Source organism: Triturus cristatus, chromosome 7, assembly GCF_964204655.1.
Source record: "Triturus cristatus chromosome 7, aTriCri1.1, whole genome shotgun sequence".
NCBI classification, from domain to species: domain Eukaryota; kingdom Metazoa; phylum Chordata; class Amphibia; order Caudata; family Salamandridae; genus Triturus; species Triturus cristatus.
This window is the reverse complement of record NC_140590.1, coordinates 1,738,544,970-1,738,560,109: the sequence shown is the minus strand read 5'-3', so window position 1 is coordinate 1,738,560,109 and position 15,140 is coordinate 1,738,544,970. Positions and strand designations below refer to the sequence as shown.

General features: G+C 43.5%; 1 protein-coding gene across 3 annotated transcripts in view; it reads right to left on the bottom strand.

Annotated features, from left to right (window-relative positions):
- The window catches only part of LOC146812955 (C-type lectin domain family 2 member E-like), a 256,306-nt gene that overhangs the window by 70,952 nt on the left and 170,214 nt on the right, over nucleotides 1-15,140 (bottom strand). For all 3 annotated transcript variants that reach the window (XM_085619990.1, XM_085619991.1, XM_085619989.1), the window contains exon 2: nucleotides 1,947-2,048. In XM_085619990.1, the coding sequence (XP_085476116.1) occupies nucleotides 1,947-1,983 (37 nt within the window). In that variant the 5' untranslated portion in view covers nucleotides 1,984-2,048. The remainder of the gene's footprint in view (nucleotides 1-1,946; nucleotides 2,049-15,140) is intronic.

Genomic DNA, 15,140 nt, shown 5'->3' with positions numbered 1-15,140 from the left:
ACCAGCCCTTTAAGGCCTCTTCATCCGGCCTTTCTGAGGCTTTAAAAGTGTCCCAAATAACACCAATTAGAGCTGAATGAGCATTGATCCGAAAAAATGCTAGTCTTTCAACAGGGCAGACACGCCTAAATTCGATAGTATGGCTCTCTTCAGCGTCCATCTAACATTGTTCCTAACATTGATCTCCCCCAATGTGATACTGACCATATTATGATCCGAAATGTGTCCTGGATATATATGCACCTCTTATTTTCCCAGCCCACTCTGTCTACTAATATATAGTCCAGACGTGAAAAATTGAGATACTTTTTACTATGAAAAGTGTAAGCTGTTTTAACTCTCATTAGATGCCTCCAGGAATCAACCATACCCAGCTCATTTAACATGTGTTTAAAGGCCTGCCTTGTTTTTGGTGCTTGGGCCTGAACCCCCCCTCCTACTTGTGGATCCATCCAATATTGGGTCCAGAAGAGTATTAAAGTCACCACCTATTATGGGTGATGTTGCTCCTGCTAATCTTAATTGCATATCCACTATATACTGGAGGTCGTCCGTATTCGGGCCGTAAAAACTAGTGCACACAAACTCAGACATTTAAGACCGGCCATGACCGATCTACCTGAATTATCAGTGTTGGAAGTAATCATTTCTACACCTGACCCCTTCCTGACGATTATTGCAGCACATTTTAGAGTATTCTGATTGATCAGATGCTACGTGGCTCCCCATCCATCTTTGTTTGGAATATAGTCTCCTGCTCTCACATGCCGTTAAGTGGGTTTCTAGTATGATACATACTTGGGCTTTAGATTCTGCTAAGTACCTCATTACTAACCTCTGTCTGTCTTTTTTACCTTAATCCATTTACGTTCCACGTTACAACTCTAACTTTATTATCTCTCTGCCATTTATTTCAGTATGTCCCAGCCGCTTGGGCTCGAGGATCTCTGGTTCTTTATATTAAAAATGAGCCAAGAGAAGATAAAGAAAATAAAAAAATAAGTCCTCAATCCAATATTGATTGTTGACAATCAGCGGTCACGTCCCAATATAGGGGACCTTGTATATGCGCATGCATGCTTTACATGTTATACTTTTCTGCATCTGTAACCTGAAGCAGGTGGTGGTCTAGATGGCCAAGGCTTGGAATGACCGTGCTGTGGCAATGTGAACACAACACAGTGCGTAATTTGAGCCGGTGGTTTCCGGTGCTCATCACCGGCACTTAATCAACACCGGCGCTTGAGCACCAGTTAAGGACACATTCGTTTGTCCTTAGGTACAGGGAGAGTAAGTGATTCGCCCAGAATCACAGGATGTCGAGCCAACGCAGACTCGAACCTGGGTCCCAAGCTCGGCAGCTCTAGCCACTGCGCCACATCCCCTCCCCACTTGTAGCGTTTGTTGGTTCTGTGTTAGGCCAAAGCTAACAGAAAAAATGGACTGGTGTAAGCTGCCCCCTGACAAGAGCCCCAGCACTTATTTATTTACAAATTAAGCACTGACGAAACACATTTGCTTCGTGTCTTGAGGTGAAAGTGCTACAGAATGTACTGATGACAAGTAAATGTGGGACTATGAGCACTAGAAGGCAAACGTAAATTGAGGAGTAGGTGAGCTGCTGGTGCTAGACAGCTGAGCGGTGTCCATTCACTAAAGTTAATGCATTGATTATCCTGCATTTCAGTTCAGACATACATACACTATAGTTTTAAAAATGTTTATTTCTCTGCCCAGCCCTCCAACCATTTGAAAAATGTTGCATCCATGCACACCATGATCCTGGCTCCCACTAGAAGAATATCCTAGGGCTAGCAGTAAAACATAGCAGCAAAATCTAATGAACAAACAGTATTCCTTCTTCAGTGTTGACAGTGAGATACTAGAGTTCAAGACACTGGAACATCAGGCTTCGGAGGTTTATTGATAAAATGAAAGCAACTCACTTGCAGCAACCACAGCAATGATGAAGGCCAAAACCATCCCAGCAGCAAGCCAGCACCGAGGATTCTTGACAACGTCGACCAACTTTCGACACCCACTGCTCTCTAAAACAACAACAAAAAATAATTAAGTCTCTAAAATAACAATAACAAAATAATGAAGTTATCTTTATGGAGACTTCGTAACTTTTAGCCATGCCCCTTCCCTGTATAGATCTCCCATTTTCAAGCAAATATGAGGAAGCAGGAAGGTTAATAATGCAATACAGTCTCTTTCTAAATGTTATCACTCTCAAAAAGTGCTTTTCTTCCATGTAATGTCCCTTTGATGGGAAGAGGAGGTTTCTAAGGTGGGAGTATCTAGCAAGTTACTCTACTCGGGCTCCCTCTGTGCGAGCCTTCAGGGAGAAACCCTCTTCATTACTACCTCCACCTGACCCCTGACTCTGCAGTGCACTCCCTTACAGGCTTGATTATCCACTTTTCTACCACCCCTCTCCATTACACCTTATCTCACAGCTGACCTTGGGCCCCAGCCCCATATCATTCACTTTCATTATTCCCAGTAAAAAACAATAGTAAAGTCACCTTCAAACTTGAAACATTGAATATAGCAGTAAATGTAATTAGCATGCATGCTGACGTATGCTCCACAGTTGTCCTAATCACCTGACTATTAATTAAATAAACAAAAACAGAAAGGCCATGACAGGGCCGGCTTTAGTGCTGGTGCAAAAGTCTTTCATATCTCCGTAGCTCCCCCCCACCCCATGACCTCTTCCTGAGATTCCCTCACTGCCACCCTCCACTAGTGCCCCTCATCTCTCTGTTGCCCCTCTCTCATATCCATTCCATTATTTGTATAGCGCTACTCATATGAGTGTAGGGTGTCACAGTACGTTACATAACAGCACACATTATACAGAGACAAATCAGTTTACGCGGAATGTCACATAAACAAATGAGGATTACAAGGTGTAGAAATCACGTCATACATACTGGTGGTGGGCAAAATATTTTACGGGGGTGTGGTAAATAAATTCTCTACCTGACTGAATTTCATACTGGATCTTTAATCAAAATAGCTCAGAATAATAAGAGGCAGAATCCGTGGTATAAGAGGTTTCTAAATGGGCTTTATTCCAAAATGGCCGACTCGAGTCGCGGCCTTCAGGTTCCGTCACCAAGAAGGTTCAGGAAGTGAAGTACGATACTTTATTGATAGACATACATTTTTATAGTAAGTACATTTCAATGAAACGAATGCAGAAGGCGTAACAATTGATAAGAAAAGTGACATAGTAAATACGTAATCGAAACTAGGCGTAATAAGGAATAAAAGAAACATGATTGGTTAGGATTATCATACATAGGTGGATCTATAAGATAATACTTGGCAGGGATGCGCGCGCAGCAGCATGACGTGTAAGTGACGTGCAACTAGGGGGTGAAGGGGACTTGACATTAACTCTACATGTGGAGACGAAAAGTCTGGGGGGTCAAGTCAACCTAATCCCAAATCATATCTAACATCCTATGTTTAAAGAACTATGTTATCCACAAGGAAGGACTCTCGGACAGAATCTAGTCTATACTGACTGTGTGCGTGCACAAATGCCTAAGTGTCTACATGAGATGCGAGAGGCAGAAAACTTTCCATGGCAACTGGGCTATGAATTACTTGCATGAGGACAGAGAGGCCAAGCCCCTTGCTCGAAAGCTAAAGGAAATGTTTACCTAAATCACTAGACAGGAATGCATCGGCTGAAGAGCAAAGTAGATAATTCGAAGGTGAAATACAGCTTCTTGGCAGGCAGGCAAAAACTGGCCGAGGCAGGCACCGTTAGCTGCACAGGAAATGGGACAAAGTTCATGGATACAGATGCGAGCTCAAGCTGACGCTTGTCAGAGGCAGAGAGCAGGGAAAGGCTTTTGAGGACAGAATCGGGCCTACTTCATCTGAACTGTAAAAATGGAGTAACTTAGCCATATAAAGTCGGTGGCCTTTCCTACTTAGGAATCGAATATCCAGCCCATTGATGGCGGATCTGACAGAGAACATGTTGATGGTGGACGCACATGTGTTTGCGTCTTCGAAACTGGAACTGGAGAGAACATACATGTACTTGTAACATGCATATAGAACCGTTGGGGTCCAAGATAGGGGACATAACTGATCAGGGAAATTCACTTTTCCACATTCCCTCCTTGTCCCCTACTTGCCCGTCAAGAAACATCAATCTTCATTAATCCATCGATTTGCTCATGGAGCATCATTTCTTCTTCTTTCTTCTTCCGTGATCTTGAACGAAAACCTTGATGTGGAATACACGATGTGGCACACAAACCACAAATCGCTGGTCCACATTGCAGGCATAAGCAGCAACTGAATAGTATAAGAAGGCCAATACCTAGGAAGGATAGAACTCTCCATCCCCAGGCTGATATCAGACTCCAAAACCACCCGGACCAAGTCCAAGTGCCTGGATCCTCGTGTATCTGGCTCACAATCTTATGAAGGCGTGTTATAGCTTTATATACAGATGGCGAATTTTCTGGTATGAATACGCAGCAGCTGGATCCGATGACCCTACAAGCTCCGCCCCTATCGGCCAGGATGACGTCAAGGACAAGCCGATTTTGAAGGACAACAATCCTCATCACTGATTGTTCCTCTGTCAGATTGCCTAGGGCAGCTATAGTCTCATTCACTACGGCTTCAAGAGTCTTGGTTAGTCTACGTATCAGCTTACTATTTGAGATTGTACCTATATATGGGAAAATACCTTTATTGAAATCTACATACTTGTCCCACGCCGTCTCAGTATAATCGACAACTGGGAGATCTCTTCGCTCTCTATTGTGTACTAAATGAGTATTTCGATAATAATCAGGAGGAGCTAGGAAAACAGGTGGCAAAAGGAATGCTATGTAACAGGTACCATCCCAATCTAGAGGTAGACGCATATATGCCGTCTGACCACATATAAAGTAGGAATGGCGAGAAGCTCTAAATGAAGATTTGCCTTCATCACTATATTCTACAATAGTAACGCATTTGCTATGGCCCATATGTATGGAACCAACTTTCCTTACACATAATTCACCTTTAACTGGAAATACTGACATGGTGGGCAAGATTAGCTCAACTTCGGATTTGACATTCAGAATCATGAGGTTAGGTGTAAAATTACCTAATCTATATACTTCGTTTTCTAGATCCGTTCCTGTTCTACTAGGGTGACCCTCCTTGTCAGGGTGACAGACTTTGTATAATACTATATTCAGATTTCCCCATATCCAATGGTGTTGATAAACTGCTGTGTCTGAATCTATGGAATTCAATAAACTAAACCATGCTCCACAGGTGCCATTATATGTGAACGGATGTGGAAAGAAAGGCAGAACTCCTTTGTTGTTCTGATAAGGAGGGAGTCGACCACACACCCAACAATTAGTGGCATTACTAGTCTGATGAGAATGATGTAACATACTAATGAAAGTGTTATTACGCAGCGCAAGTCTATAGGACAACTCATGTGGGGGTAGATCACTAAAAGAATGTTCATCAGTTATATTGAAAGCACGTGTAGAAACAGGATAATACATATGCAATAATATACTTGCAGTAACTATTATAAAACTCAAGAAAAACAAAATTAATAAAGTCACAATACAGTGGCTACGCAGTAATTTACAGTAAGCATGTCATTTCAATATAGTTCGGGACTGTACATGATTCAGACCTAAGGGATACATGTCGGGACAGATTCAACCGCTTCACCTTGGAGAGGACTTAAACAATCAAATCGTCCGACGGTTTGGGTCTGGACCTGAGTTTTAATTTATAAAGTTCGGTGCTACTGGCCTCAGCCAAAGGTAGCTTTGAGTCAATGGGGGAAGACACACGGGGAGGACTGTTCATGTCAAGAGGAAGTCCATGAAATTTCTTGATATGGCTGGAATGCACCCAGCCTTTTCTCCCTTCGATCTTCACAGCTGTTCTGGTTGTCAGCAGGACCAACTTCGGAAGTTTCCACCTGGGCTCCAGTTGGGTTTTCCGATCGAAATTCCTGACGAGAACGAAGTCGCCGGGAATTACGTCATGGGGTTTCACCTCAGTGTTGTCGGGAAAAGCTGCGACTACCTGTGAACGACAAGATTGTAGTGCAGACATCAAGGAAGCCAGGTAATCTGTCAGCATATTACAGTCAACATCAGTTATTTTACGGGGTATAGGCGTCCCCCACATATTCGGTGGTCTACCAAAGATCACCTCATAAGGGGATAGCCCTGTTCGAGAGTGTGCTACCATCCTCATGTAAAATAGCGCAACTGGTAAGGCTACTATCCAGTCCACACCCTTCTCCTGACATATTTTAGACAATCTGATTTTCAAAAGTTGATTATGTCGTTCCACGAGACCTGCTGCCTCGGGGTGTCGGACACAATGGAATTTCCACTCATATCCTAGCAAGAGTGAAACATGTTTCATTAATTCGGATGAGAAAGGCTGACCGTTATCTGAATACACAACACGTGGTAAACCGTACCGTGGGAAGAATTCTCGAACTAGCTGCTTGGCAGTAGTCGGGGCAGTGTAATCTGATACAGGGTACGCCTCTGTCCAACGGGAGAGAGCACAGACAACTACGAGAACATATTTGAATCCTCGACAACGTTCCATCTGAATATAATCCATCTGGAGGACTTCAAAAGGATGGTCAGGAGGCTGAAATCCACCCTGCTCTACGGGAACACTCTTTCCTGGATTAAACTGACAACATATCATACAGGTACGGACTTTTTGTTTAGCTGCTGCTCGTAAATGTTTGTTGAACCAAATGTGCTGAATGCTGTCTAACATAGCTTTCTCTCCTAAATGTGCTGGACTGTGAACTGTAGCTATAATGGCTTGAACCATGGAATCAGGGAGAAACCACACAGATTTCTCCTTCGTCATCCATCCTTGATCTGTCTGGATCCCTCCTAGTTCAGTCCACTTCTTTATTTCTTCTGCTGTGGCATGTGTCTGTATGTCAATTACGTCAAGTGTGGGATCCTTAATCGTCATACACTGTGTTGGTGTCTGAACTATTGGCTTTGTCATGTCGGATGTACGAGTCTGAGCAGTCTGTTTAGCTGTTCTGTCAGCTAAATCATTGCCTTGAGAAATGATATCAGTGACCTTCGTGTGTGCTTTACATTTCATAATCGATATTGCCGTCGGTAAATGAATTGCATCTAACAGAGCATGAATGAGGGACCCGTGCTGAATATGGGTTCCATGAGAAGTTAAATAACCCCTCTCTCGCCAAAGCACCCCGAAGTCATGTACGACTCCGAATGCATAACGCGAATCAGTATATATGTTGACTTTCTTGTCTGTGGCTTGAATACAGGCTTGTGTTAGAGCAATAAGCTCTGCTGCTTGGGCTGACAAAGTATCTATGCAGTTTGTTTCAATAACTTCAGTGTCTGTGGTGACTGCGTACGCGGCCACTAAATTTCCTGTACTTGTTCTCATACACGAACCATCTACATACAACGTCAGGTCTGGATCTAACAATGGAACATCTGTTAAGTCTTGTCTGGGTTTCGTCTTTATCTCAATAACTTCAACACAATCATGAGCTAGTGGGTCTGTTCCAATTACTGGTAAAAGTGTAGCAGGATTCAGTGTATTACAACGTCTGATTTCTATATGGGGCTGAAACAATGTCAGTTCATAACCAGTAAGTCTTGCTATGGTCAAGTGTTGCGTTTGCGTTCGATTCACAAGAACCTCTACTGCATGTGGTACTTGTACTGTCAATGGATGTCCTAACACTATGGCATCGCTTTGTCTGATTGCTAAAGCTGTTGCTGCCACTGATTTCAGACACGCAGGCAAAGCCTGAGCTACGGGATCTAATGTACTGGAGAAATAAGCACATGGCTTACATGATCCTGCTTGTTCCTGAGTGAGTACTGACAAGGCAGTACCTGCACGTTCTGTAACAAAGAGTGTAAAATGTTTGCTGTAACATGGTGTCGCTAGAACAGGTGCTTGACATAGAGCTTTCTTTAAGCTCTCAAAAGCTAGTGTGTGTTCTTGAGTCCAAGGGAGGACAGTCGACGTGGCTGCCTCCTGTGTTGTCAACTGAATGAGTGGTTTCGCTAGAAATGCATATTGGGGGATCCACTGCCTACAGTATGAAGTGAGGCCTATGAAAGCCCGCACCTCCTTTTGTGTCTGGGGTATTGGCATGTTTGCAATTAACTGAATGCGGTCAGGTGTAAGCTGCCTTCCCTCCTTGGACAGCGAGTGACCAAGATAAATAACTCGCTGGACACAGAATTGCAGCTTAGAAGGAGACACCTTGTGCCCCTTGTCGGCTAGAAAATGTAAAACTGTCAGTGATGCTTTTTCACATTCGGGTTCGCTTCGTGCGGTGATCAGCAGATCATCGACGTATTGAAGCAATGCGGTGTCAACTGGCATGTGTATACTGTCAAGTTCTCGTTTCAGTGCTTGGCTATAGATGCTGGGACTTTCTGTAAATCCTTGAGGAGCGCGGGTGAATTTAAAGCTTCGTCCATTCAAACTAAATCCGAACAAATATTGGCTTTCCGGATCTATTGGGACGCTGAAAAAGGCATTCTTGAGATCAATTACAGTAAAGAATGTTGCTTGTGAATCAATGGCTGTCAGCAATGATGAGATATCAGGGACCACAGGAAATTGTGGCACAATGCACTTGTTTAGTTCGCGCAAATCAATAACTAATCGATACACTGGCGGGGCCATGGGATCAGTTCGTTTAAGAATCGGAATTATCGGTGAATTACATACATTGGAGTCGGTTTCCACAACCACTCCTTGGGCAACAAGTTCGTCAATGATTTTCAGTAAAGCCGCTACAGCATCTTGTGGCAACTTGTATTGTCGCATTCGTGGTAGTACCACTCCTGCCTTTAATGTGACTCGATATGGTGTAATGTTCATGCAACCTACATCAGTAGGGCCTTGTGCCCATAGATGCGCTGGTAAAGTCTGTAGTCGGGGATCCATGTCTCTGGATACATAATGACCTTTAAAATCACGTAAAAACAATCTTACTCCTTCCGGAGAACAACAGATAATAGCCCCTAGGGCTTTCAATGTCTTTATACCTAACAGGTTTTCTGGACAAGATTTGGTAAGCAATAAGTCAGTAGTTCGTGTCAAGGGACCAATCGTAAGCGGAAGTGGCTGTGATACTTCATTAACAATAGGCTTTCCTGAAAAACCAAGGGAAACATTTTGAGAGCCTGAGAGGGGTGCCCCTGGAACTTCACTACGTTTTATTGTTGTTCGACTTGCCCCTGTATCGAGTAAAAATTTTCTGTTCTGACCTAATAATTCACTATGAACATAAGGTCCTTCTTGATCTACTGGAATCTCGATAAGGGGTACGTCAACTTCCCTCTCTAGGCTGGTTCATGCATAACGTTGATACTCAGGATATTCATACTGTGCGTTCTGGTACAATTGTCGTGAAGTTATTTGTGTGGCAGCCGCAGGCAACGGTGGCGCAGCTGGCACAAACTGTATGGGCTGCTGTGAGGCTGGCATGGACTGTTGCTGAACTGGCATGGACTGTTGCTGAACTGGCATGGACTGTCCATGCTGCATAGCTCCTTGTTCATTCTGATCTTGTCTAACTAATCGTGGTCTCTCTTTTGCAATACCTGTAGCTATATTACGTTTCAGGACTGGACAATCGTGTACATAATGGCCTAGTTGTTTACAGTAATTGCAGGTTCCTTTTACAGGAACTGCAGAATCACCAGAATGTGTCACACCCTTTTTGTGACCATCCGCTGGTACTGTCTGAGAAACTAGCATTTTCATTTTTGTATCCTTCATGCGTCTATGCTCGTGTTCTTGTTCATCCCTAATTCTATTGTGATGATACTGTAACATTTGTAGCATTTGTGACGGAGTGTTACTTTGCCAGGTACTCTCGAATTTCAATATTCTATTCTTCACTGGAGGCAATGCATTTTCCACTAACTTTGTCACAAATAAATGTGGATATGAGTCACTACTTGCTTTTATACCACTGTTTATACCAAAACATTTTTCAAATCGAGCATAATAATCGCTTGTGTCTTCATCTTGCTTTTGTTTGCAGGCTGTGATTGCACCCCAATCTTCCTTTTTTGTAGTTAATAAACGTGGCAGTACCTGTACTAGTAAACCTGGTAACAGTTTAACTTTATCCCCGAGCCCTGAACCTGCAGCTCGGGCCCTTTCTTCCTCTGCTAATGCTGTCCAGTCTATCTTTTGGTCTCCCACTTCCCACTCTTTTTCTTTCAGTTTTTCATAAATGCCAGCAGGCAAAAGCACCTTTAATATCGTCATAATATCAGGAAAGGTGTACTCTCCCATCAGTAACATGTCTTTAATTTCTCGGTGGAAACCCGCTGGGTCTTTGTCATGACTGGGTACTACTTTCTTCATTTCTAATAATTCCATTTTTGATATGGGTGTGTAAACAAATACACGGTGAAAGTGATTGTCTTCACCCTTTATTGGGTGCACTTCTCTCAAGGGATTCTGTCTATCCATGTAGTACGGTGTTTCTTCTTTGTTGGGGATTGCGAAAGGATCTGCGTTTACAAAAAGAACGTACTGTTTACGTGACATTAGTATTTCTTTAATTAACTTGTTACTGGAACCTCTCCATCTATTCGTGAGTAGTTCGGTTAATATATCAGGTAAGTGGCCAGGATCAGCATGTTCGTTCTTATATAATATAAGCAGTTGCTGAATCATGTAAATCCCAGCTAAACGTTGTTCATCTGGACTGAGGCTTAAAAACGCGTGTGCGACTGTCACATCACCATATTTACCGGGACTGTCCATCCAATGAACAGCTGACCTAGCTAATTCTTGTTCGTCCATAGAATCGAGGAGGTGATAACCCCTTCGTTCCCGGAGTATTTTATCTGCGGCTTGAAACAAACGTTCGGGAGATTTCATATTTATTATAGGTGTCGGATAGGTTCTGCTACTGTTTGGACATACAGAATGTATTGGATCAGAAAAACATCTGGTATTATCACAGGACCTTCCTCTGCCTATATAGGCTATGGTGTCTGGCTGTCTCCCTGAATCTCCTGATTCGGACTCTTCATCCTGCTCGAACTCGTCTGTTTGCAATCTCTCTGCATGTATGTGTTCTACTTTTTTCCTGATTTTTCGGCACATGGCTACTATACTTCCTTGTCTATCATGTTTTCCATCTGATATATTCTGACTCCATTTAGTAAGAGTTTGCATTATTCCCGGGTCTACCCCCGGTCGGTCTTGATTTCTGATCACACAATTTACAAGAAAACGTAACAATTCTCCCTGTATCTCTACTTTCTGATATTCCATAGCTCTGTTAATGCATTCAGGATCTTTTCCTGTTTGGACAAAATGATATATGTTATCTAGATGCATAGCCATTCCTGGTAGCCTCCCTAAAAACGATGCAGCTCGTCTAATACGTAATGATGTTAGAACCATTTCGTCCTCTTTACCGGGCACCGGATCGTATCTGCAATCTACCATAAGATCCTTAAGCATACGGGTATTTACAAGTTTGGGCGTACGCGCATGTACTGGTTCTTGGAAAGAAAATTTACTCCCTCTGGGTGGCGTGAAATGAAGGCTAGTAGCACCTCCAGTAGCCCCCTCTGAGGTGTCAGACGTGAAAGGATTCGTTGAACGTGCTACAGCCACTACAGGTGTAGACACGGCTGTAGAATCAGTTGCGGGGACAGACGCGGAAGCAGATGTGCTTGCCAAAGCTTGTGTCGTGGCTTGTGTCGGAGCTTGCTGTGGTACCGGGACAGAAACTTGATCTTGACGTTGAACCCCCCCAACAGACGGTCTATGTGATGCGGGGTTAGCATATTCGGGAACTGCGTCATCTAGATATGAGGAAAGAAAAATATCTTCTGCGGTTCTAGGATGTCCTTTAGGATGTACCTTTATTGGAAACAATGGGGGTGGCAAGTCTTTTGGTATGGCCGCAGTGGCTTGAGGCAATCCTTCGGCCAGAAGGGGATACATCCCTTTCATAAGGGCATTTCTTTGTCTCTCTGTTTGTTCTGCTTGTACTCGTGTACCTTCTTCAATCAACTGCTTTTCTCGAACCTTATTTGCACTTTCTTTACTTCTCTCTTCCTGTCTTAGCGCCTTTTCGGTGCGCCTATGCGATTCTTTACGCCATAATTCAATAGCGTCTTTCTGTGACTGTCTAGCTTTCCTCTTCCACAACTCTTCTTCTACTTTCATGATACAGTCTGCGTCCCAGGTCCCAGCTACGGGCCATCTCTGATTCTCTGGTAACTCTTTGGTGTAGTCCACCCATAGATCTAGGAATAATATGGCGTCTAAGCCATGTTTGTGGTACATGAAGTGCCCTGGAGTGTCCCTAGGAGGAATAGGGACTGCCTCTTCAAGCACCCCTTTTCTAGTAGTGATCTGTCTTAACTTCGAAAAAAGCGGCATATTGACTACTGATCTGATACCTATTCTTGAACACAACGGATTTGATACTTAATCTTGAACACACTTAGTATAAAAACACAATAATGAACAATGCACAATGAACAATCATTCATACCACAATATGCAGGACATTTTGACACGTTAGAAATAAAACACTAAACATTAAAAAAAATAACCATCAATGATGATAGTCTGCATAACTAATCACCAAGCAGAATTCTTGACAATAACTAGATACTTCGGAATACTTGATATACGGCTAAACCGTACATATACACTGCTAAACAGTGCAGACCGGATTTGTGTACCCAAATCCGTCTTGACCGGCACAACCTATGTGCACGTCAACACGCCTCCCCGGCGATGGTACTCACCGAGTAGCTCACAACGAAAGGCCTCGGAGAATGAACTGGACTCGATTTCGGACATCGGACCCTCTGGACATCGGGACTTCGAAAACCTGGTGGGCCTCTGTATACCTCGGATCTTGCTCTCTCAGCTAGGCTCTGGTCGGGATACTTCGCGCTTCTCACCGCCTCGTCTGGGTTGATCGCAGCCTCAGTCGCCCCCGCTTGACCGGAGGGAGCTACAGGAAATCCTGCTGGTACGCGTTATGGTCCGTCCAGCTGTGGCAGGAGACCGGGCCTGCAACGCACCGCCGGCGCGTGAGATGAGAAAGTGTCCCTATTCGGGCGCCATTATGTGGTAAATAAATTCTCTACCTGACTGAATTTCATACTGGATCTTTAATCAAAATAGCTCAGAATAATAAGAGGCAGAATCCGTGGTATAAGAGGTTTCTAAATGGGCTTTATTCCAAAATGGCCGACTCGAGTCGCGGCCTTCAGGTTCCGTCACCAAGAAGGTTCAGGAAGTGAAGTACGATACTTTATTGATAGACATACATTTTTATAGTAAGTACATTTCAATGAAACGAATGCAGAAGGCGTAACAATTGATAAGAAAAGTGACATAGTAAATACGTAATCGAAACTAGGCGTAATAAGGAATAAAAGAAACATGATTGGTTAGGATTATCATACATAGGTGGATCTATAAGATAATACTTGGCAGGGATGCGCGCGCAGCAGCATGACGTGTAAGTGACGTGCAACTAGGGGGTGAAGGGGACTTGACATTAACTCTACATGTGGAGACGAAAAGTCTGGGGGGTCAAGTCAACCTAATCCCAAATCATATCTAACATCCTATGTTTAAAGAACTATGTTATCCACAAGGAAGGACTCTCGGACAGAATCTAGTCTATACTGACTGTGTGCGTGCACAAATGCCTAAGTGTCTACATGAGATGCGAGAGGCAGAAAACTTTCCATGGCAACTGGGCTATGAATTACTTGCATGAGGACAGAGAGGCCAAGCCCCTTGCTCGAAAGCTAAAGGAAATGTTTACCTAAATCACTAGACAGGAATGCATCGGCTGAAGAGCAAAGTAGATAATTCGAAGGTGAAATACAGCTTCTTGGCAGGCAGGCAAAAACTGGCCGAGGCAGGCACCGTTAGCTGCACAGGAAATGGGACAAAGTTCATGGATACAGATGCGAGCTCAAGCTGACGCTTGTCAGAGGCAGAGAGCAGGGAAAGGCTTTTGAGGACAGAATCGGGCCTACTTCATCTGAACTGTAAAAATGGAGTAACTTAGCCATATAAAGTCGGTGGCCTTTCCTACTTAGGAATCGAATATCCAGCCCATTGATGGCGGATCTGACAGAGAACATGTTGATGGTGGACGCACATGTGTTTGCGTCTTCGAAACTGGAACTGGAGAGAACATACATGTACTTGTAACATGCATATAGAACCGTTGGGGTCCAAGATAGGGGACATAACTGATCAGGGAAATTCACTTTTCCACAGGGGTTTGGTCTGGAAAAGCACAAACTCAGGATTTAAAGAGTACTCCAGTGGTTGGGGGATGGCTTTACTGATATAAATGTATATTTGCCCGAACAAACTCTTTTTAGTAGAATAATGAAAGAATGGAGAAGTTCTAACTATATCATAACACAAAAAAATGAAGTTTGTAGGCAACTCTTTGATGACAGTGCATTGGTCACTGTCCTATGTTAGGATAGTAACTTCTGAACTACAAGTAACACAAGTATCTCTGAGACAGACGCAGTAAACCACTGAGCTATTCCCATAAAATTCAGTTTATCTGCATTTACAAATTACCAACAGACAAATGGTTGCCCTCCTCTTATTGAAAGCCTGTGTTTATTAGTATCAAAGACAGTCCGCATCAGCGCTTCTATAAGGCAAGGGCTGGCTGCTGGTGGCGCGTTTTATCACAGAAAATAACCCCAGTGAAAGAATCAAAACACAACTCTCACTACACCGTGTAGTGCGAGTTGTGTTTTGATTCTTTCACTGGGGTTATTTCTTTGATAAAACGCGCCACCAGCACACCACAGTGCAAACAAAGTACTTTAAAAATAAAAAGAGGGAATGCAGAGCGCACACACCGTGTGCTCTTCAACACCCACCCAACACCATACACATCGAGCACCACACATTGGCAGCGTCCTTTTCAAGGGATTCCAGATCTCTTGGGCAAAGGCTAGTTTACAGGAGGCATAAAGGAGCTCACATTTTCAAAATGTACTCAATGCTTGCAGAAAGAGCTGCTCGCAGGCTTAGACCTACTC